Source organism: Hypanus sabinus, chromosome 12 (genome assembly GCF_030144855.1).
Source record: "Hypanus sabinus isolate sHypSab1 chromosome 12, sHypSab1.hap1, whole genome shotgun sequence".
NCBI lineage: Eukaryota > Metazoa > Chordata > Chondrichthyes > Myliobatiformes > Dasyatidae > Hypanus > Hypanus sabinus.
This window is the reverse complement of record NC_082717.1, coordinates 64056649-64081778: the sequence shown is the minus strand read 5'-3', so window position 1 is coordinate 64081778 and position 25130 is coordinate 64056649. Positions and strand designations below refer to the sequence as shown.

At 41.1% G+C, this 25130-nt stretch overlaps 1 protein-coding gene across 1 annotated transcript in view; it reads left to right on the top strand.

Moving 5' to 3' along the window:
• The first annotated feature begins 633 nt into the window (after positions 1-633).
• Positions 634-25130, top strand: part of fndc1 (fibronectin type III domain containing 1) — a 183658-nt gene continuing 159161 nt past the window's right edge. The window contains exon 1 of the mRNA XM_059986090.1: positions 634-761. Coding sequence (XP_059842073.1) covers positions 698-761 — 64 coding nt within the window. The 5' untranslated portion in view covers positions 634-697. The remainder of the gene's footprint in view (positions 762-25130) is intronic.

The window sequence follows — 25130 nt, the reverse complement described above, 5'->3', positions numbered from 1 at the left end:
CAGCGAAACGGTTTCCCAGTCTGCATCGGGGTCTCACCAATAAAGAAGAACTGAAGACTGGTTCTTGTATACAACAAAAAGCTGAACAAGGAATATTGGGAAGAAGTTTAACTTTGTCACAAACAACTCTGACTCTTTGGAAGGGTCATGATGGTGTGCTAAAAAGCTGAGGTTAATAATAAGCCTCTTTGGCTCCAGAAATTGAATATCCATTACAGTAGGAACTCCTTCAGGCAAGGGTGGAAATCCAGTTATTAGAATAACTATATTACCAAATTAGCTTTATATTTTACTTGGAAAAACAAGTTATTAAAAATATGGTATAATTATAGTTTGCAAGAAGAGTTTAAAATAATGAGTATTTAGCCATAGATAGGTATGTCTGGTACTTGCCAATACAGTTCCCTCACTAGTAAACCATTTTATAATCTATCCACGCCCCCAATGTCCAAGGACATTATTTTGTGGACCTTCCTTTCGTCCACAGAGTGGTCAATGCACCGGATGCCATTTGCGCCAAAGCTCCGAGTTACGCGTCGGGGAAGGGGCGTGAGGAGAGCGGCCGGCGCTCCCACGGCCTGTCGGAGGGGGGAGACAGTGGGGTTGGGTTCGCGTGGGACATGTAGGAGCAGCTTCAGGCGGCGAGGACTGCCGTTGCGAGCGAGCCTGCTGCAGCCCGGAGCACCCAGACCCAAAGATGTCCACGGCGGCAACCTGCCTCATCCTCCTGACCATCATCTTCTCTGCAGAACCGCACAAAGGTCAGAGCGACTGCAAATTAAAGCTAAGTAGTTTGAAGGACAATTTGCGAGGAAAGTTTCAAAAACTCGTCATATTACTGAAGCATAAGGGTGGGCAATGGAAAAATCGTTTACTTTATGAATAGCTAAAGTAATTCGCGGCTTATCATCGTTCGTTTTTTTCCCAGCAATTTAAAGATAATTTATTTTCTGTTAATGACACTTTGTCTGTTGTGCTTTTGAGAGTGTGTTAGATCTGTTTTAACAGTCATAATGACACCAGACAAAAGTTTTTTTCCCCAAAAAAACAGTTGATGAGCTTATTTGCCCCATTACATTGTTTCCTGTCTTTCTTTTATATCGTCCGTGTATTCCTGGAAGTGTCAACCTTTTCAGGAGAATTATGGTTCTAGTGGTAATTTGGGATTGTTTCTGATTTTGTAAATCAGGCGGAAAAGAGAGTTGTCAAAACACTTACGTATAAACGTTCATTGTTAGACTTCACATTGTTTTAAAAAAAAAACTATGAGAAACAGTTCTGAGAATAGATTTTACAGGTCCGTAATGTTTAAAGTAACTTCAGTTCTTTTTGATGAATATTGGTTGGTTGGTGAGGTAAGTGCGGCCAAAATGGTGGGTGTCGCACGACTGCTTTTGGTCAGACTTGGGCAATTGTACAATACTGAGTTCACGGTGGTTGACCTTTGGAAAGTGTGCGTAGAAAATTTGCTGGACGCTGTACAAGTTTAATTCAGTTTCTTTTAAAGTTGAATGATCTAGTGGCTGGAGATTTGATTGTCGTGTAGTTTGATTCATAAATTATGGTGGGGTGCGACAATGCTGGAGAATCGATGTTTATATACAAAAGCAATAAAAAACGTTTCCCTAAGGATAATTATAAAAATGATGTTGGGATACATTAATGTTGTTGCATTCATCTAAACTGCTACTTATTGATTTATTTGCCAAACAGAATCTAATAATGTGTAAATTCCTTACACCTGTCTCATTGAAGGTGGCTAATTTGGAATAACAAACTTTAAATTTGATCCAATAATAAGGCTTAATTCCAATTCAAAATTCAAATAAGATGGAGGGCACTTGGGTTTTGTATTACTGCACAGGTCAGATTTTGGGTGATTCAAATTTGTCATAGATGTATAAACAATTGCATTGCTGTTTATTCAAATAATTTGTTAAAATCTGTTTTTGAAATAACTTTATTTTGTACATACTGTACATTCAAGATGCAGATGTTATGATGCTGCATATTTTTATAACTAATTCATGCAAACTTAATAGTTCAATGGGACTTTAGTTTAGAAAGTAATCAATTTGAAACAGTTTTAAAAATTGAATGATTACTGCTGAAGCCTGATCAGATTTGTTTTAAGGATAAGTTTCAAATTACTTGAAAAAGAGATTACAGTACATATTAATATTTTTGAACATGGAAACAGCAGATTGGGTTGGGTCCAGCTTTTTCTCAAAAGGGAGAAAGTGCATGGAAGTCCAGTCCTGTCACATTCAGCTTAGTTGGAGTTGATGATGGGCTAGTTTTTGGTAACATCACAGGCAGGTTGCTGGAAGAGTTGGAGTGCACTAACCCTTAACTCAATCTGACTTGGAGTGAATGTGGATCCTGGAGTAGAACATCTAGGACAACAGAAGTAACCATGTACTTGCCTGGCAGCTGAAGTTCAATTGGCTCACGAGCCACACGGGGAGGAACTCTGGTCAAACTCAGAGATTGACTTGAGTAAACAAAAATTTAGGCTGAAACTCCATTACAGCACTGAGGAATTCACACCTTTTGGGTAAGATGATAAGCAAAGAACTACATGGTCTTTAGGTGGGTGCTGTAGGCCATGTGACACTGCTTTGAGCAGGAGAGTTATCATAGAACACTGGTATTTTTACCTTCATTGCACATTTCCTGAACAAAGTATTAATTACTATCACTTATCAATACTTGATTCATTGAGGTAAATCAGTGTGTTTTTGAGATTATGGAAGGATTTGTTTGTCTTTCTTTATCTGGTGTTATAAATGCAGGAAGATGCACTGAAATACTTTACATTCTAGTTTTCTGACCAAAAAATCCACATCTACTGGATAGATTAAATGCAGATTTAAAATAGCACAGAAACCAGGTCAGTGGAACTCTGTCCTTGTAAAGATTTAAATTAAACTAAAACCAAATCAAACCCAACCAGACTGTGTTCACTCTGAAGTCAAGCCCTTACAATATTCTTTCTTGATGCAAGGATTCATTTCATTTTATTGATGGACACTGATGCAAAATGAGTCCGTATGTTGATGCATGGAAAAAACATTGAAGTCTGGATTGAATTAGCCCTCTGCATCTCCGCCATGAATGCGAGATATTGCTTCGCCGTGGCACTGAGGCAAGAGCCTCACTGTATTAAGTTAAACCTCATCTGCTTCCTGCCTGTGTGCCTGATACAGCTGCTGACACAGAGTTCAATTGACTTGGATAAAATGCAGAGCCAGGTTGTTATGGCATAGTCTAAAGCCTGAAAGTTTTGGCAAACTATCAATCTAATTCAATAGGAATCCATACATATCGTTAGGTCTCTTCTGTCCTGAATTTTGGAACCTGGCTGGAGATTATTTGGAAAGACAACGAACGAGGTTATAGAGGGATTTTAAAATGAAGCATGGGATTTCTTATAAGAAGTGCTCATCTTGAATGGGTGCCAGTTCATGTCAGTGAGCACAAACCATCTGAGTTTGGATCTAAGCAAGTGTTTTTGATGATCTGAAATGGAGAACAGTGCAGTACAATAGCCAGGATTACAGTGGAATTGTTTATTTTTGTTACTGCACTGGCAGCAAAGCCAGCATTTATTGATGATCACAATTGCTGTTGAGAAGCTGGTAATGAATTGATGCCTTGAACTGCTGCAGTACTCCAGTGAAGGTACTAATAGAAAGGCTTTGGTTATCTGCAGGTTAGACACAGCAAAGGATACCCAGTGCTGTTAACATGGCTGGTTCATTTGAGTTCAATAGTGAACCTCAAGATGAGATAGTTATGAGAGTGAATACCAAGTGCAGATGATTAGATTTACCTTGTTGGAGATGGGTTTTTTTTTACCAGCAGTTCTGCAGCATGAATATTACTTGCGACTTCCCTTGGAATGTTGTTCAGGTCTAACAGACATGGTATTTCAGTTGCTTAGTTGTGAATAGAATTATACATTGTACAATGATCAGTGAGCATTCCCTCTGATATTATGATGGAAAGGAATTGTGAATGACTCTTGTTATATTTTGTAACTTTACAACACAAAACTAATTGGAAGAAAAGCAAGGGAGTCTGGAACGCGAGTGTAACCATTTTACTTTAAGTGAGGAGCGTACTTATCACATGCTGGTGTAATGATCTATGCCATTCACATACTTTGTACATATAACGATAATGAATAATGCTTAATCAAACAATGTATTGACAATAGTACTGAAATATTAAATACATAACCAATCCCTGGAATTGAGCTTTTTGGTCTACATTTGGATAAGGCTGTGAACTTTGAAGCAGACAGGTTCTAGCGGGGCCCAAAATGGCCATCATTGAACAGGTTATTTGTGACTGCTGCTTGACAGCACCGACAAAGGCACCTCCTCACTTTGCAAATGATTGACTATAGTGTAGACTGATTGGGCAGTAATTAGCTGGGTTGAATTTGTCTTGCTTACAGGTGATAACTGTGAGCGGAGTATTGGATAGGTTTAGGAAATGGTTCGGAGCTTAAGCAGGTCAGCTATATAATGCATGGATACTTGGCTTGGAGGTAATCCTGAGGCTAAAACTAAACTGTGTGATCTGTTGCAATGTTGCAATGGAGATAGATGGATTTTATGAATGGAGATAAAAATGACAACTTTAGCTGTGCAGTATTCATTTCATTTCTGCTCATCTGGTATTGCATGTCAAGCAAAAAGCTGACAATTTGGATGCAGTAGTGACATTGTGCAAGTTTTGTGTGAAAGCCAAAACTGATGGTAAATTTTTAGATAATTTCAAGCATGAACTGATTAATTGGTTAGTGGTATGGTACAGTATCTTAGTTCATTGCCTGTTCAGGTGACATCACCTCAACAAGAAGCATCGTCCTCCTGGATTTGACATATTACAATAAAAAGGTGCTGAACTTAAAATTTATTTTGTCAGTACAACAAACTCCGCTTTGCTTAGCTCCTTTTTAGATGGACTATAAGTGTAAGTACAGATATCAGTGACCAGCTCCTTGGTGTCAACATCTCTGAAGTCCTATCCTGGACATAAGATATTGATGCAAATACAGAGAAGGCACACCAGTGCTTATCACATTCAAACTGGTTGTATTTGTGAGTAGAATTGAGCGGCCACTGCACAGGGATCAGAAAAAACTGCAGCAAGGTCTGGCTCCATCATTGGCACTAGCCTCCCCACCACCGAGGTCATCTTCTAAAGGTGCTACCTCAGAAAGGTGGCATTCATCATTAAAGACCCCATGACCCAGGATATGCCCTTTTATCATTATAACCGTCAGAGAAGAGTTACAGGAGCATGAAGACGCACACTCAACAACTTAGAAACAGCTTCTTCCACTTTGCCATCAGAATTCTGAATGGTCCATGAACAACAGGAACACTACCTCACTACTTGTTCTCTTTTTGCATTATTTAATTAATTTATGTATACTCTGGCCACCTGTACACCTTGTTAATGCAAAGTTGGGCAAATACACTCAGTGCCCACTTTGTTAGGTACAGGAGGTACCTACTAAAGTTACCACTGAGGATATTTCTGTATGCTTGTAGTAATCTGCTGCTGAAGTCCATCCACTTTGACGTTCAACAGGTTGTGCGTTCAGAAGTGCTCTTCTGCACACCACTGTTATACTGTGTGGTTGTTTGGTTTAGTGCTGCCTTCCTGTCAGTTTGAGCCAGTCTGGCCATTCTCCTCTGACCTCTCTCATCAACAAGGCATCTTTGCCCACAGAACTGCTGCTCACTGAATGTTTATTGTTTTTTTGCACCCATTCTCTCTGTAAACTCTGGAGACTGTTGTGCCTGGTAATCCCAGGAGCAGTTTCTGAGACGCTCAATCCACACCATCTGGCACCAATAATTATTCTGCAGTAAAAATCACTTGGATCACATGTCTTCCCTGTTCTGATGTTTGATCTGAACAAGAACTGAGTCTGTTGACCATGTCTGCTAGTTTTTATGCAGAGTTGTTGCTGCATGATTGGCTGATTAATTGGCTAATAAAGTTGCCACTGAGTGTACGGGCAGTCCCCAGGTTATATAGGAGTTCCATTCCTAAGTCCGTCTTTAAGTCGGATTTGTACATAAGTCGGAACAAGTACATCCGGTATTACTTAGCGTCAGTTAGTCAAACGTTTCTTAGTGTATAGTATATATTTTACCTTTCTATGCATATAAAACTTAAGAAACGTATGTACTCCAATAATTAAACCACTGCATTGCTTAGTAATAATTGTAGCTTTCATCGGGGCAGGGCCTTTCACATGCTCCGTTATTCTCATTTTATCCGTTCAAATTGTTCCAGTGGTTGACTGACTGTAGCCTAACCCTTTTCCAATGACCGATGATGTTTCAACTCTTTCCAAATGCTTTATTATTTCCACTTTATTTCCAATTGTGATTGCTTCCCATCAACGGAACAGAAACACTGTGGGCGGCAGGTCCCGACCTCCGCTGGCTCCCGAGGTCCGTTGGGTCCTAAGGACCACCACACTGAATTCCCCAGGTCTGAAAGTCCACCGCACTGAGACAGGGTAAATGGGACAAGTGGGGGCTGTGCTGAGTTTGGGTATTTGATTCTCCACAATATTCCTTGTGGGAATTTAAACTGGAGGTGGCAGTTTTTTTTGGAGGTTGAGTTGCGCGCTCGACATCAACCTGGCACGGATGGTATGGGAGTCACTGGATCGACATCAACTCAGCACGTGAGCGGTCTGTCACTGGATTGAACTCGGGCAACTCTGTTCTTGAGCCCGGTGCTGATCTCACTGCGCCACCAGCTGACTGGACTGGGTGGCGGGGGGTGCGGGGGTCAGGGTGAATCTTACTAAGAAAAATTTAAGCCAAATACAAAGTTAAACACAGTGTCAACGACAATGACTTAAAATGGCAGACAGTGTTCTCCTTCCTCAGTTCATAAGTACAAGTTGTCTGTAAGTCGGACGTTTGTAACTCGGGGACTACCTGTATTTGAAAACAAGGAAGATACATGTGATGAGGTGGGGACAAGGGTGCTGGGAGAGGACCCACATGCAGGACACAAACACGTCTTTCTTGGGTATAGTAAAATAGTGTTTATTACTCGTTACACAGAAGATCGGGAAATCAAGGACAAAGAGGAACATGAACCTCGGACTAGGGGACTAGGGACCTGGATCACCACCTGGAACTTGGAAACGGAACTGGGACGGCCGCGGGACTTGGACGGGGGGGAGCATGGAAAGCCGCGGGACTTGGACGGGGGGAGCATGGACAGCCGCGGGACTTGGACGGGGGGAGCATGGACGGCCGCGGGACTTGGACGGGGGGAGCATGGACGGCCGTGGGACTTGGACGGGGGGAGCATGGACGGCCGCGGGACTTGGATGGGGGGGGAGCATGGACGGCCGCGGGACTTGGACGGGGGGGAGCATGGACGGCCCCGGGACTTGGACGGGGGGGAGCATGGACAGCCGTGGGACTTGGACGGGGGGAGCATGGACAGCCGCGGACCTTGGACTTGGACCCTGGGGACTGGGACCGCCACGGCCCTTGGGGAGCAATGGGTAGAAAGGGGGGAACCCCCGCCGGGCAGCGGCAGTCCAGCCAGACCTCCCCGATGGAGGCAACGGGTAGGAACATCAAGTCAGGACTCCACCTTCCACTCAGGCACTGAGCTGGGACTCCTTCAAAGGGTAGATACAGACACTGGGCATGACATCGAGCTGGGACTCCGCCTTCAGCTCAGGCACCGAGCCGGGGCTCCTCTTCAGGGGTAGACACAGATGAGGGGCATAAACGTTGAGTCAGGACTCCGTCTTCCACTCACCCCTAGTAGATTGACCTTGCCCGGACCCACTCAGGCGACGGAAGGTGAATTGCTGGTACTCCGATGCGGGCTGAATCACTCTGGCTTGTCGTAGTGGCGGTGACTTGCTAAGGCTTCTTAACACTCTTAACGGCTAAAGCCAGGGGCTTGTAAGTTGCCGGTTCAGGTCGCGGGTAGATTACCTTGATTGCCAAGCTCAAGGGACGCGTGAAACAAAATTAAAAGGGAACAAGGCGTCAATGGTCCGGATCGCAACCTAACTAAATTTAAAGAGGAACCAATCCAGACCATGATAATACAGGGCTGTAGAGAGAAAATGGGGAAACGCGTTGAGTGTAAGACTAATCTGACACAACAGGCAGTAGATTTAATAAACTTGTTCTATGAATGGTATGATTCTAAAAAAAGATTTCAACAGTGAGGATTAGGAGGAATATAAATGAAAGTGAAACAGAGGCCAAAGTTCAGATTAGCTATAATAACGAATGTGAAAGCTGACTTAAAAGTACTTCATTCCACTTAGGTTTCTTATGCAGTTATAGGGCAAATTAAAGTCTATATATGGGAAGGTGGTTTAGTTTGAACTTCTGTGAGAAATTTTAATAAAACCTTGGCTGTTTTCCTTCTGGAGCAATATTATCGTAAGACACTTGAAGGGCACAGGTGTTTATTTTAGAGTTGAACATCAGTCTGTCCCATCTGATTGCTGACTATATGTATTTATCACTGTTTCAAAGCTGCATAAATATTTTTAAAGAAATGTGGATTTTGCATGTAGCTTTAGTAAAATGAGTTCACTCCATTCTGATTTAGATCACCTAAGAGCATTTTAAACTTTTAGAATTATGAAACCCTTTTGGGTTTTTAACCAGTCAAGATTTTTGAAGCTTTGCTTATTTTACTGACTTCTGCAATGTATGAAATAATGTAGCATTTTTACCTGTTTGCAATTCAGTATCATAGCATTTCATAGGATTGTAATTTTTTAATTAAAAATTCTTTTTTTTCATAATTCAGTTGCAGTGATGCTGTGAAAACACATTTCTAGCATTGCGAAGTCTATCATATCCAAGTCCATTTTAGTGCAGTGATCAAAATGATCATGGTGTTGCTAAACTATAGTAATTAGAACTTTGCCAGTTGGTTCAGTAACCAGATGGTTGAAGGGAAGTTTATTGTTCTTGAACCTGTTGGTGTGAGTTTGTTGTTGTGGCACCACACAACCTTGTGTCCTACTTCACTCTGGTAAACCGACTCATCATCGCTTGTAATTTGTCCAACATCATTATTATCGCTGACAAATTTGAAGATGGCATCAGAACTGGGGCTAGCCACAGAGTCATGTGTACAGAGAGTAGAGCAGGGGACTAGGCACACAGCTTTGAGGCAAAGCTGTGCTGATGATCATCAAGAAGGAGATTTTGTTACCAGTCTTCACTGATAGAGGTGTGCTGATGATTAAGTCAAGTATCCTGTTGCAGAGGGAGATACAGAAGCCCGGATATTGGAGGTGTCAATATCTAAATTTACATGTCAGGAAACATGGAAAATAGTCATGTCTGAAATTTAGAGCAACCATCAGTTTCCCTGTGGCTCCATTCTGTATATTTTCATTTCTATCAAGGAGAGGAAAAGTTCTTTATCTTAAAGGAAAGGTACAAAATGTGAGGCACTCCTCATGATTGGTTGTGTTTATTCCTGTTTTCTGTGGTTTTCTCTTCCAAGCAGTTCCTTTCAGATAGAAATTTTAAGAAAACAGATGTGCAAGAACCTGCACAAAGCATGTGTTTCATCCTGTGTGTGGAGGACAGTTGCTTTGTGGGGTTAAGTTTCCAAATGATTCACATAATGGCGAATCAGCTTCATACATCTGATAAACACTAGGTTTTGCAGATACTGGAAATCTTGAGCAACATGCACAAAATACTGAAGGAACTCGGCAAGTCAGGTAGCATGTACAAATGTACGCATATACAGTCGACGTTTTGGAAAGGTCTCAGCTTGAAACATTGACTCTTTTTTTGATTCGTCCCTCCATGCCATAGATGGTGCCAGATTTGCTGAGTTCCTCCAGCATTTTGTGCATCTTGTACATCTAATGTTATATTTGAACAGCCTTGGTTAAGAACATTTCTGTGATGACTAAACTTTTCCATTATTAATTCAATCTTGCTGTATTTAGTTTAGTATCTGAAATTTAGTCAGATTTCATGATAAAGGTGGTAATTCATTATGTCACCACCAGGCATGTTCAGAGCAGTACTGTATTAGAAAATTCATGTCTGTGCTCTTGCCCGATCACTTTAAGTTTGCTGCAGGACAACTGTAAATAAGTTTGTTCTTGTGCAGTGGCAGCTGAGTATCACTTCTCATCTCCGCGGCACTGCTCCAACCCCTTTGTTCTACCACAGAACACTTCTGGCTCAGCTGGTGCATTCTAAAGTTATACAGGAAATCATGAAGAAAGTAAAAGCTCCCTGGATGCAGGATATTTCTAACAAAATATGCTGGAAATACTTAAAAAGGTCATGTACCATTTGTGGAAAGAGAATGGGAATTGATGTTTCGGATCGAAGTCCCATCATCAGAATCCTTGGAAAATCATAACTTCGGCAAAGCTGATCGTTGTGGATGTGACCCTTCAGAATCATCAGGAAGTTTACTTTTGATCTTGTCCAAGTGCTCCTACATCTTGAAAAATAAGCAAATAGGAATGTTTAAAGGGACTTTAAATTGGCCACTGAGAACAAAATCAATGAACTAAGGGCAAAACTGGCCTGCCAAAGAGAAAGTGGTGGTGGGGGGGGGGGGAATGGGGGAACTGCTATGAGCTATATCTCACCAAAATGTGGAATCCACTGGATGGAACATAGTGTCCTTGTGCAAAGTTGGAAGCTGATGGCACTTGGATGTGACATTTCAGAGTACCGAATGGTGAAGTGCTGCCTATGCTACCTGTCACAGCATTCAGTTGCATGATGATAGTCTACATCCCACCGCAGGAGGACCTGAGGCCTTTTCATCATTGCTGGTGACTTTAACCAGGCCAATTGCAAAAAAAAATGTTACCAAAAATCTACCAGCCCGTCTTCTGCCCCATGGGCCCAAGTACCCTCTACCATTGCTGTATCGTCATCAAAGACGCCTACGGAGCCAATAACTCCCCTCCCCCCCATGACACTTTGGTAAATCAGGTCACTGTGGTGAATTTCTACTCACTGCATCCAAACAAAAGCTGAAGTGGGAGGATCCAGTACAGAAGGTCATACAGTGCTTTAGATTAGTGGACTGGTCCATGTTCAGAGACAGAAATGCCAGCCTCAGTGAGTCTGTCTCTACCATTACGGTGTGCAGGGTGTTGAGGACTTTGTACCAAAGAGGACAACACAGATGTTCCCAAAATTGAAACCCCAGATGCACTGGAAATCCAAACCTTACTGAAGCCCAGATCTGCAGCATCCTGATCTCTCCAAGAATTCGAGCTATGACCTCCGTAAAGCTCTCAGAGATGCAAGGAGACAGTACCAGTCCAAAATTGAGTCTGTTATATGGCAGGACTGATGCGTGATAACAGACTTCAAAATGAAGTTGTGCCAGGTTGCTGACAGCAGCACATCCCTTCCCAATGAGCTTAATGCATTCTCTGCACATTTTGAACAGAATGGAATGGATACATTGCACCCACCTTGCCAATCTCCAGTGCACCTGAACCCACAGTCACCATTGGACATAAGATCAGTGTTCTAGAAAGTGAACCCATAGACAGCAGGTGGCTTGGATAGTGTCTTTCACTGTATCCTTAGATCCTGTGCAGATCAGTTGGTGGGGTTATTTGCAGACATTTTTAATCTCTCTGTTGCAATCTATAGGTCCCACCTGGTTTTAGAAGACCATTCTCATGGTAGCCTAAGGAAAGCGAGGTAATACTACCAACCAGTGGCTCTAACATCTGCCATTATGAAGTACTTTGAGAAGCTAGACAGTAAGGATAGACCTGGCACTATTACACTGGTGCTCAACAAGATTGCAACCTCTGTCCCCTACTTGCTGTACGTCCATGACTGCATAGTCAGAGTCTGCTCTAAATCCTTCGTGCAGGTGGCACCACCATAGCTGACAGGATCTCAAATAATGATAAGTCAGAGTACGTGAAGGAGATAGACTGCAAGGTAATATGTTGTCATGACAAACTTTCCCTCAATAACTGAAAAACAAAAGAGCTGGTCATTGACTCCAGGTATGGAGGTGCTGCACATGCTCCTGTCTACATTAATAATCTTGAAGTTGAGAGTGTCAAGTTCTTTGGCATGAACATCACCAATAGCCTGTCTTGGTCCAACCATTTAGACGTTGTGGTCAAGAAAGCTCACTCGTGTCTCTACTTCCTCAGGAGGCTAAGGGAAGTTGACGTGTCTGTCGACCCTTACCAATTTTTATCAAAGCATCATAGAAAGCCTCCAATCTGGATGCATCATGTCTTGATGTGGCAAATGCTCTGCACGTGACTGAAAGAAAATGCAAAGAGTTGTGGATACAGATCAGCACATCACAGATGAACTTCCCCTCAATGAACTCTCAATAGTTTTCCCTACCTTAGTAAAGCAGCCAGCAGAATCTATCCTGAGCATTCCTGCTTCTTCCCTTTACTGTTGGACAGAGACAAAAAGCCTGGAAGCATGCACCAGCAGGCTCAAGGACAGCTTCCACCTCACTGTTATGACTGTTAAATGCTTCCTTAGATCAGATAGATATTCACCTCACAATCTGCTGCACTATGATCTTGCATCTTTTTGTTTGCCGGTACTGGATTTTCATTGCAACTGTAACACTTTGAGTTGTTATTGTTTGACCTTGTTCCACTTCACTGCACTGTGTAATGATTTGATCTTTGTGGACAGTATGCAAAGCAAGCTTTTCACTCAACCAATTCCAATTCTCAATCTAATATATGGAGAATTGGTGCAAATGGGCTTGCCTTCAATATATATCTTTTTGTGGATACTGGCCACAGGCATTCCAAAAGATAAATGTGGGTTTGTTCGACTTGGTGTACAAAAGATTTCTCCCAACCCCCTGGAAAGTGGAAGGCAAGCAAAGGAGATTGAAAGTGCTTTGTTTGAAATGCTGTTTCATAAATGGAACAGTGGCACAGCTGAGAACATTTTATTGTGAATCATATTAAAATTAGGGAGACTAAATGAAGGGGCAAAGGAGGGGGAGGCAGTCTCAAGGCTGGAGGCATGGTATACCTGTGTATACTTTGTATGCATGCATGTTCATACATGTACTTTTTGCTAAGCCTGTGCATAAGTACCCAGCCACCAATTGTCATGGACATCCTTCACAACTGATCAAGGTCTCTCTTTTAAGACTAGTAGCACTAATTGCATTCTGGCAACGATTCAGTCTCTAGGTATTTTAGAGGTTCCATTCATTGTCTCTCCCCACCTGAAAGAAAACTGAAGAAGCAGTTAAAGATTAACCACAGATGGTGGGTCTAGTATCACAAATGGGTTAAGCCATGCTGATTTCTTGATGAGTATTCGTGAACTATATGAGGCTTTCGGACACTATTAATTTCTAGTGTTACTGAAATGGACCTTTTTAAAACCGATTTATATACCAACTTGGATTTAAATTGTCCAATTGCCATTGTAGGATTAAAACTTTCTTTGGAACATTGATGCTTAACTGCAGTTGCCAGTTCAGTAAAATAACCACAGTGCTATTGCACCTGTATTTTATTTTCAGTGTTGGCAAAGGTCACCTTGGCCCCTCCCCAGCTTGTATATGCACATGCCTGCCCAGCTCCCTGTCTTGGCACTTCATGAGCAGGCAGAATCTTCTGTGCTTGATGGATCTCTACGTTTTTACTTTGAGCACATGCAGAGATTGGTGCTTACAGTTTAATGTTGAAGCCCGGAAATTTAGTGGGAGCTGTTAGCTTTGTTTTAGATATATAAGCTGCAGTTGGAGGAGAGATGTTTAGGTTAATGAAAGGCCCAGATGACATTTGTTGGGGGCTGGGGGTGTAGCCAACAGTTAAGATTAGAAAGAAAGTCAGTTCATTTCTGGATTTTTAAAATAACATTCTTACTTACTAATTGGCCAACTTCCATTGTCAGAAATCAATTTACACTGCGTGACTTCAAGGCAAGTAGACTCAAGGGCTCCCATTATATGTAAGACCAGATTTGTGGAGTTGGCAGTACGGCAAATAAATCTGGGACCAAGACTGTGACTGAGTACAACTGAATATGGTGTTTGCTAGCAATGCATATCAAAATATATCCTATTTTTGTTTTTGCTTTTAAACTAAAATGTCAAAATTGTGGGAAAATAAACCGCCTGATGCAAACAGTCATAAAATTAGTCACTGCGTATATTATTGGTGGTATTAATATAATATGCTAACTGAAATGTCCCTAGAATCTGAGACACATACACACAAGAGATGCTGCGGACGCTGGAAATTTAGTGTAACACTGTGCTGGAGGAACTCAGCATGTCAGGCACCGTCAGTGGAAGGGAATAAACAGTTGATGTTTTGTGCCAAAACCCTTTATCAGTACTGGAAAGGAAAGGAACGGGATAGAAGCCAGAATAAGAAGGTGGGTGGGTGAGAGGGGCAGAGACGGGAAAGTAGTATAAGCTGGCAGGTGATAGATAAGGCCAGATGAGTGGGAAGATGGATGGAGGGGGAAGTGCGGGGGGGCTGAAGTGAGAAGTTGGGAGTGATAGGTGGAAGAGTTAGATGGCTGAAGAAGAAGGAGTCTAATAGGAGAGGACAGTGAACCATGGAAGAAAGGAAGGAGGGGAGGAACTGAGGGGAAATGATTGGCAGGAGCGGAGAAGGAGGTGAGAGGATAATCTGAATAAGGAATAGAAAAAGAGGAAGGGGAGAGGGAGAAATGACCAGATGTTATAGAAATTGATTTAAAGGAAAAACAATCATGTATTAAGTTGAAGAGAAAAGAGTGGTGATGGTAGTGGACTAAACAATGGAATGTCTGTGAAGACCAAGAGAATCCAGATGTGTAGGTGATGTTGATGTTAGCTGAGAGTGTGGTAATGGATTATCTTCTGTAGAAGATCTTACGAGAGTTGGTGTCAACAGCGGGCAATAAATGAAAACACAGGAGAGAGAGAATAAAAACAAGCAAAACTCTGCAACTGTAGTTGTAAATTACAAGTGAAAGAATACTGAAAATGAACAGTTGGTTAGGGTGGCATATGGAGAGGCAGAAGCAGAGTTTTGGCTCTAGCATTTTATCAGTGCTGAAAATAGAAAGCCTTTGTATCTTTCAATTACAAAGAAGAGGGATAGGTGGAGAGAATAAAAGCAAGCAGACGATGGGAAAGAGATAAATGAAAATCCCTTTGGAGAAGAAATCAGAAATTCAGATTCAGGGTTAGGTTGGCTTTGGAAAACAAAGTTTTTCGGAGTGACTTACTCATTTTGGATTGGGCCAGGCCTTTTCTTCATAACTCATTGCTCTTGTGACCAAGACTTCATCAATGTTCAATAACAAAGGTATAGTTACACATCAGTGGTGTCAACTGAGGAACAGTTCAATGATTGTTTCAGTGGGCATATGCTGAGTCTGGGATGGCCAGGATCACTTTACAAAGAGTCCCAAGGTATGGGTAGGATTTAGACTGGCTATGGAAAAAAAAAGGGAATAATTGTGAAGAAACAATTTCAGATGAAGAAGTGCTGCAGAGAGTGCTATTGGAACTGACGAAGTTCGTTTTGGAAAGGTGAAGCACCTGTGAGGTTTTCCACAGCATATTATGATCACCTTGTGGACTCTCTAGTATCTTCGCTTCTTGGCTATGTATGTATCTGTTTGCTTGAGGAACCATGCTGAAAGCTATTGTCATTGCCTGGGCTTGCTTCAATGGATGATCAGTCATAGTAAAATTTCTTGGCATTAGTTCTAATATCTCTATGCCCTTTTTAAAGGTTAGGCAACTGCCACTGTGTCCAAACTCTCAAATCTGATGCAAGTACAATAAAACATAGCTGCTTCATAACTCTGTCCTGTGTTGCTATTTTGTAATTTTTTTTGTATTGTTGCACCATATTGTTCCTCTACCCAATTTATGTTTTTAATTTCTAATTACTGAGCTGAGAAAACCATTTGAGTAAAGTCTCACAAAGATAATTCTGCCAGATGAAGTTATGAGCAGTCGTCTTTCTGAAGTGAATGTAAATGACTACTGCAGCAGAGGTACAATGTCTGCTGGATTTGAACTTGGAGCAGATATCACTGCTTTCTTTTCCTTGCTTGTTCATAGTAATTCTCTCTGGGTTTTTCTTTGCCAGTTTCTTAAAGTTTGTAGCTGTTTGGAAAGCATTTAGATGTACGTCAGTCTGTATATATATATTTTAAGAGCATAACATATTCCCTCATGTTAATGGAAAGGTATGACCTTGTAAGAAGCTATTTGTTGCTGTCAATAATGATCTACTGCAGACTACAATAGGTTCCTAAAAAGACTAGAAATGAGTCAATTAATACATTAGGAAAACATATGAAATGCCTGATATGAAACTTAGTTTACAGATTTCCTAATCCTCTTACTTAATTAAAATCGACAGTAGATTTGGAATTGGAATTTGTTTTTGCAACAACTGTTTTCCTTTTACCAGTCTCCTCATTTTATCCAACTATTATCAGATATGAATTGCAGGCTTTTGCACAGAATGTTCCAGTTCCTCAAATAACCCTTCTGGGTTTAATTATTTGAGTAACATTTTGTTCTCTCACTTTGTCTGCAATTTCCTTCTCATTTTCCGCTGATCCACTCATCTTCTCAAACTGTGTGTGAAGCAACGTATATGTGTAATACATCTGAAAATCTTTAACACAGTCCTACAGCATAGATAGTAGAAAACAAAGGCATTCCATCACATTTTTGACAATTATATGAGAAGTATCATTTTTAGTCTTGTTCTTACTAAATCTGCTCATTATCTTGCCATACCACTAGAGGGCTATAGTGTAAAATTACAATACTGAATTTAACATAATTGTTGAATCATCAAATTCCATGTTGTTTTCAAGGTTTGAAATACCTTCTTGACAAAATATCATTTAACTCCCTTCTCTGTCTCCATAAAGCACTTGATTTCACTTTTTAGCTCCCAGGTCTATGCAGCTATTATAGATCCTGTGACAATTACAAATTGAGATTTGGCGATGTTGCTTTATTCATTGGAGTTGTAAAGAAAGCAAGTGGATTTTTTTTCAAAATGATGGAAGGGTATGTTCAGAGTATATTAATGATACCTTATTTCTTCTTCTCCACATCAGGGCAATAATGACTGCATCATGCCTCACTGACTACTGTTTGGTCTGGTAAAGCTTAGATCAACGATAATGAAGAGCTTCATGAGGTTGGTTAAGATATGGATCAACACCTGCCTCAGAGATGAGCTGCTGCTTTGGTTTGCCAGCTGCCACAGCAAGGCAACAGCAAAAGTGATCTCTGGCTCTTCACTCTGGTTCTTGAACAAGAACTTGTACTTCAGGCTGCTGTGTATTAACTACCATGTTCAGTGCAGTCATCCAATCCAATCAGATCCTCACTGACCATCAGCCCAGGTGCACCTCAAGGATGCATGCTTAGCCTCTACCCTGAATACACACACGACTGTATGGCTAAGCACAGCCCCAGTGCCATGTACAGATTCAGCAACAGCCACAACGTTTCTAGATCAATCTTAAGTGATATTAAGTCGGCATTATAGTGAGAAAGGACACCTTGAGAGGTGCCATAACAACAACCTCTCACTTAATGTCAGTAAAATGTAAGAGTTGACTGTTGACTTTTAGGAAGGAGAAGGGCAAATGTGTCTGCTGAGATTGGGAGATTGGAGTTGGGAAGAGTCAGCAGATTGAAATTCCTGAACGTTAGCATATCAGATGATCTGCCCTGGGTCCAGCACAAAGATAACAAGCGCAAGGAAAGTGCTCTAGCATCTTTTCTTTATTTGCAAGGTTAGGGAGTTATAGCTTATCATGGAACACTCTTATAAACTACTCAATTGTACTATTGAAAGTGTCCCTACTGGGGTAGACTTGTGGTTTGTGGTCTCTGGTCTCATATGGCAATTCAGGAAGTCGTAGAGAGTTGTGGACTCTGCCCAATAGATCGTGGTCATATTCTTCCCTGTCATTGGGTGTACGTATTGGAGCCCATGCCTCAAGGAGGCAATATCCAACATCGAAGATTGCCACTCCCTGAGCCATGTCATCTGCTTTCTGTTACCATCAGGCAGAAGATACAAAAGTTCCATATCATCAGGGTCAAGAGCAGCTACTTCCATTCGATCATTTGGTACTTGAACCAACCAGCACGACACTAATCACAAGCACTTAACAACACTGATTACTTTGCACTAAAATGGATTTTTTAAAAAATTGTGTTTTCTTGTAAAAATTGTGTATAATCTATGCTGGGGAGCGGAAAGAAGCTAGCTGGAAGGTGATGGGTGAAGCCAGGTGAGTGGGATTAGTCAAGGGCTGGAGAAGAGAGAATCTGAGGAGAGTGCTGTGAGGACATCCTCAGGGTGGAGGAGCAACACCTTGTACTCCTTCTTGGGTACCTTCAACCTGATGGCATGAATATCAATTTCTCCTTCCAGTGGACAAATTCCACCCCTACTTCCTCGAATCTCCGCTCTGACCTTTCACTTCTCACCTGCCTATTACTTCCCCTGGGTCTCCTCCTCCCCTTTCTCCTATTGTCCACTCCCCTCTCCTAACAGATTATTTCTTCTCCAGCCCTTTCCCTTTCCTACCCACCTGGCTTCACCTTCCAGCTAACTTCCTTCCCCCTCCCCCCAGCTTTTTATTCTGGCAACTTTCCCCTTCCTTCTCAGTCCTGAAGAAATGTTTTGGACCAACATGTCAACGGCTTACTCTTTTTCATATTTGCTGCCTGACCTGCTGAGTCCCTCCAGCATATTGTGTGTGGGACTAGAAGAGTCTACAGATGTGACTTACTTGATTCAATATTGGATATGTTCTAATTGTTGAAGAATGATTCAAAGTCAAGCATTTGGAAATAAAGAACTTGGGAAGAAAGTTTGAGTCTTATCTTTAACTTCTTTAACGTACATTGTCTTTAACTTTTTCCCTTCTCCTCTCTCATAAGATGCTTTCATAAAAGTATCAAAATGATATTGAGGTGCATTATATTTTGTAGTTCATTGCGAGTGGTTTAGTTTCCCCAAAATGAATGGAAATGCATTCATTTTGTTGGTCATTATTACTCAGTCATTTTAGTCTGAAGTGGTTTGGATGAAATCCATCACCTCTGGAACAATTCTGAAAAACCTCTCTACTCTAGCAAGGTCTTTGACACCCTTGGAAAATCTGTTTCTCCAAATTGAACACATTAATCTAGATGAGATTCATTTAATGGTTTGAGTTTCTTTTCCTTTTGTACTTTGTCCTCATACTTAATTGACTGTTCCATGCGCAGCCTTTTCAATTCAGTTGCCTTCAAACGATTGCATCTTTGAATGCACAATTAACTCCCAGTAAGTTCCTCCAAAGTGCAGATATTGTTGGTTTGTAGATATGTATAATCCTTAAAACATTATGAAGATAACAAATTACTGATAAGAAGCTTCAGTTTGGATTGCATTCTGAAACAGAGCCTGTAATCCTTGACTAGAAGTGAGATGTTCTCACTAGGTTAAATGATAAACAGACTGCAACTGTAGCTCATGAGATATGTGTAATTCATTTGTATTAAGTATTGTTGCATGATAAATTTTTACATTTACATCTTTTATAAGACTGTTGAATTTTGTCTGTGTCACAAGATTGTTCAAGGGTCTGAATTTTTGCTGTGCAAGTTTCTACAGGGGCACAATTGAGAGCACCCTGACTGGCTGCATCACTGCCTGGTATGGGAACTGTACTTCTCTCAATTGCACGACTCTGCAGAGAGTGGTGTGGACAGCCCAGTGTATCTGTAGATGAGAACTTCCCACTATTCAGGATACTTACAAAGACAGGTGTGTAAAAATGGCCAAAGGATCACTGAGGGACCCGAGTCAACCCAACCACAAACTGTTCCAGTTGCTACCTTACAGGAAACGGTACTGCAGCATAAAAGCCAGGACCAACAGGTTCCTGGACAGCTTCTTCCACCAGGCCATCAGACTGATTTAATTCCTGCTGATACAATTGCATTTCTATGTTATGAGGGGTGATTGATAAGTTTGTGCCCTAAGGTAGAAGGAGTTAATTTTAGAAAACCTAGCACATTTATTTTTCAACATAGTCCCCTCCTACATTTACACACTTAGTCCAGCGGTCGTGGCGCATACGGATCTTGGACCTCCAGAAAGTGTCCACAGATGGGTGATTGATAAGTTTGTGGCCTAAGGTAGAAGGAGATGAGTTATACAGCTCTTGTTACATGCACATGCAGGTTAACTCTTTGAGTGATTATGCAGAAAGTTTGAAGTTAATGACTCATCTCCTTCTAGCTCCCATGAACTTATCAATCACCCCGGATGTTGACTGTCCTGATGTGCATGCTATTTTTTTTATAAACTACTATACATTTCACATTGCACATTTAGATGGAAATGTATCATAGATTTTTACTCGTGAGTATGAAGGATGTAAGAAATACAGTCAATTCATTTCATCTATACCTTTTATTGTTGAAGTGCAATGTTAAAGGCTATACTATTGCTGCTATCATGTCTGTTTATTTAATAATACAATAAGCTTTCTCAATGCTTCCTTTGACTATCCAACAATGAAACAATTTGAGCTGTTGGAAAGTAAAAATGTAGTGTATTTGTGACTCTCCCCTTTTGCCCACAGTCAGTTCAGCTGATGTATCCTGTGTTCATTTGCAAGAGGTACCTGGCTTCTTGTATCCTCCTCTCAGCAATGATCCCACAGTGCATGGTATGAGCCTGCTTCACTGATATTGTAACACTTATCGGTCCCTATACTGTATTTTAAGATCTTTATCTTGAGTGATTATTGAGTATCATTTGATAGCAACTTCTGGTGACTGTGAATGCAAATTTAAATTCAGCAGCGCTCCAGTTACTGAAATGCATAGTTGCTCTTCCACACGGTACCTTGTAATAAATACTTACTGAATAACATGCATAAACAAAGCAAATTTATAATCAGAGTACACATACGTTGCCACAAAATACCCTGAGATTCATTTTCTTGTGGGCATTCACATGAAACGGGAAGTAACAATAAGTTTAATGAAAAACTTCACATAGCAAAAATGGACAAACAACCAATGTGCAAAAGATAACAATTGTGCAAATACAAAAAGAAGCAGAAGGCAAAAAATAATTAAAAAAAATAAATATTGAGAATTTGAGTTATTGTCTGTGAAAGTGAGTCCATAGGTTGTGGAATCAGTTCAGCAATGGGGTAAGTGAAGTTAATCCACTTTGTTTCAAGAGCCTGATGCTTGAGGGGTAATAACTGTTCCTGAAACTGGTGGTGTGGGACCTAAGGTTCTTGTACCTCCTTCCTGATGGTAAGAGTGAGAAAAGAGCATGGCCTGGATGGATGAGGTCCTTGATGATGGATGCTGCTTTCCTGCCACAATGCTCCTTGTAGATGTGCTCAATGGTGGGGAGTTTTGCCTGTGACAAATGTAGAACATTTGTATGCTAGTTCCCTATTAAGGATGGCACAAAAGATTAAGATACAAAATGCTGGTGGAACTCAGCAGGCCAGACAGCATCTATGGAAAAAAGTACAGTGGACATTTTGGGCCGAGACTCTTCAGCAGGACTGGAGGGAAAAAAAGAAAAGTAGATTTAAAAGATGGAGGGGAGAGAGAAACTCAAAGCGATTGGTGAAACTGGGATGGGGAGGGATGAAGTAAAGAGCTGGGAAGTTGATTGGTGAAAGAGATTCAAGACTGGAGAAGGGGGGAGTCCAACAGGAGAGAACAGAAGGCCATGGAAGAAAGAAAATAGGGGAGAGGAGCATCAGAGGGAGGCAATGGACAGGCAAGGCAACTAAGAAAGACAAGAAGAGGTGAATTATGAAGTTAAGTTAAATAATACAGTCGGCCCTCCTTATCTGTGGGGGATTGGTTCCGGGTCCCCCCGCGGATACCAAAAATCGTGGATGCTCAAGTTCCTTATTTAACCTGTCACAGAGCGGTGGTCTTTAGGACCCAGCGGAACCCCAGACTTTATTTAACCGGTCTCAGTGCGGTGGACATTAGAACCTGGCACAGCTCTGAATCTGCAATGTTTCTGTTCACAAAAATAATCACGATCACCATTGAAAGTAAAGTGGAAGTAATAAAGCGATCGGAAAGAGGTGAAATAACATCAGTCATTGGAAAAGCGTTAGACTACAGTCAGTCAATGATCGGAACAATTTCAATGGAGCATGTGAAAGGCCCTGCCCTTATGAAAGCTACAAGTATTACTAAGCAACGCAGTGACTTAATTATTGAAATACTTATGTTTCTTAAGTTTTATATGCATAGAAAGATAAAGTATATACTATATACTAAGACAAACCTTTTACTAACTGACGTTAAATAATACCAGATGTACCTGTTCTGACTTTAAATCCGACTTAAAGACGGACTCAAGAACGGAACTCGTTCATAACCCGGGGACTGCCTCTACTTTTAACTAATCTCTAGATTATTTATAATACCTAATACAATGTAAATTCTATGTAAATAGTTGTTATACTGTATTGTTCAGGTAATAATGGCAAGAAAAAAGTCTGTACATGCTCAAACAATGAGTGCTGGAGAGAGAACTCCCGGGTTTTCCCGATCCACAGTTGGTTGAATCCGCGCATGCGGAACCCGCGGATAAGGAGGGTCTACTGTAATATAAAAGGGAATACCACAAGTTTTTGCAGCTATGTAAAAGAGAAGTAAGTGTGGATATTGGATCACTGGAAAATGATGTTGGAGAGTTAGTATTGGGGAGCAAAGAAATGGTGGACAAAACGAAGAAATATTTTGCATTAGTCTTCACTGTGAAAGACATTGTCAGTATGTTAGAAATGTGAGAGCATTGGAGCTGAAGTGAGTGTATCAGGGTGTCAAAGGTTATGGGGAGAAGGCAGGAGGATGAGGTTGAGATGGAATGGTGGAGCAGACCCAATGGGTGAAATAGCCAAATTCTGCTCCTATTTATTACAGGTTTCTGGTCTAAGGGATCAGGCATTAGAGCTTGGTTGCTGCAAATGTACGTACACCAACTGACTGTCTGGAGAGTTCAAGGACATCTTCAACTTCTCACTGCTCAGTAAGAGGTTCCTACCTGCTTTAAAAGTGCATCAGTCATACCAGTGCACAAGAAAAGCAAGGTAAGCTGCTTCAATGACTAGCGCTCGATCAACTGTGATGAAGTATTTTGAGATGTCAGTATGGTTGGAAGTAACCCTTGCCTGAATAAGGACCTGAACCTGCTGCAATGTGCCTCTGCTACAACAGGCCTATCTGCAAATGCAATCTCACTGGCTATCTACTTTGGAGCACCTAATTAACAAACATCACAGCTGAGGCTTCTGTACTTCCCTCTGCAACTGGATCCTTGACTTCCTTACTAGTAAGCCACAGTCAATGTGGCTCAATGATAATGTCTTCTTCTCACTGATGGGCAATACCGGTGCACCTGTAGGATATGTGTTTAGGCCACTGTTCTGCGCTGTCTACTCATAACTGCATGGTTATGCACAGCTCAAACACCATCAATAAATTTGCTGATGGCACCACTGTTCTGAGCAGAATCTCAGATGGCATTGAAGGTGCATACATGAGCAATATAGATTGGCTGGTTGAGTTTGGTTGCAATGACAACCTCACACTCAACATCAGCAAGTCCAGAATTAACTGGAGGTCAGAAAGGGGAAGTCACAAGAGCACACTCCAGTCCTTGCTGAGGAGCCAGTCATGGAAAGAGTTGAGCAGTTTCAAGCTTCATGATGAATCTACTTAATTAGAAGCTTTAGGAGATTTGGAATGTAACCAAAAAACTTGCAAGTTTCGATAGATGTATATTAGAGAACATTCTGTCTGGTCCCATCACTTTCTGGTATGGAGGTTCCAATGTGTTGGATCAAAAGTGTTGACACAGCTGTCTCATTCATGGACCCAACTCTTCCACTATCAACAACATCTCCAAAAGGTGGTGCCTCAAGAAGATGGTATCAATCATTGAGGAGGAGAAGGAATAGAAGCTTGAAGACCCACACTAAATGTTTTAGTAACAACTTTCCTTCTGCTATCAGATTTTTGCACTGTCCATGAATACTTATTATTCCTATTTTGTGCTATTTATTTGTAACGGAGTAATTTTTATGTTTTGCACTGCTGCAGCAAACAACAGATTTTATGAGATAAGTCAGTGATAAATGAGATTTGGCAACTAATTCTTCACTTTCGTTGCCATGCTTTTTCTTCAAATCTTTGAAAAGGTTGTTTATTGTTGTTGGATAATCATCAGACTAACAGCAGTTTTACATTCATTTTTATCTTCAACCCAAATCACCAACAGTTTTTCTTTTTAATCTCAATTATCAAACCACTTACTCGGCTCTTGTAATAGTTTTCTGTGTCAGGAGCAATTCTTGAATGTGTTCTAGAATGCGCACTTTGTCTTCTATGATGGTACTGAATGTTGAATAACTGAAGCACAATACTTATTGGCACTTTTCCCTTTTGAAATCACTTAATTAGATCCATTCTAACTTCCTTTGTGGTTGTTTTCCTTTCCTATGTTTATTATTTGCGCTTTTGGGAGGTATGATTACTATAAAATACTATTAGAATTATACATTATGGCATTTACAAATAATCAAAAGCACTACTATTTTATATATATAATACCAGGGCACCGCTGTAGCATAGCAGTTAGCATGACACTATTATAGCTCTGTGCTTTGGAGTTTGGAGTTCAATGCCTGTGTTCTCTGTAAGGAGTCTATACATCCTCCCTGTGGAATGCGTGGGCTTTCTCCGGATGCTCTGGTTTCCTCCCATAGTCCAAAAATGTGCCGGGTAGGTTAATTGGTCATTGTAAATTTTCCCATTAGGTTAAGGTTAAATCGGGGGTTGCTGGAGTTGGTTGGGAGGTGCGACTCGAAGGGCTGAGAGAGCCAATTCCACACTGTATCACTAAATAAATAAAAATAAAATAAATATTGCTCTAAAGGTGGCTGGTGTTCACACGGGAGGCTCAGGTTGTGTTACCATTGTGTTCTCATTTGTTCTGTACACAAAGGAAACTAGTTCTGCCATTGGTAGGA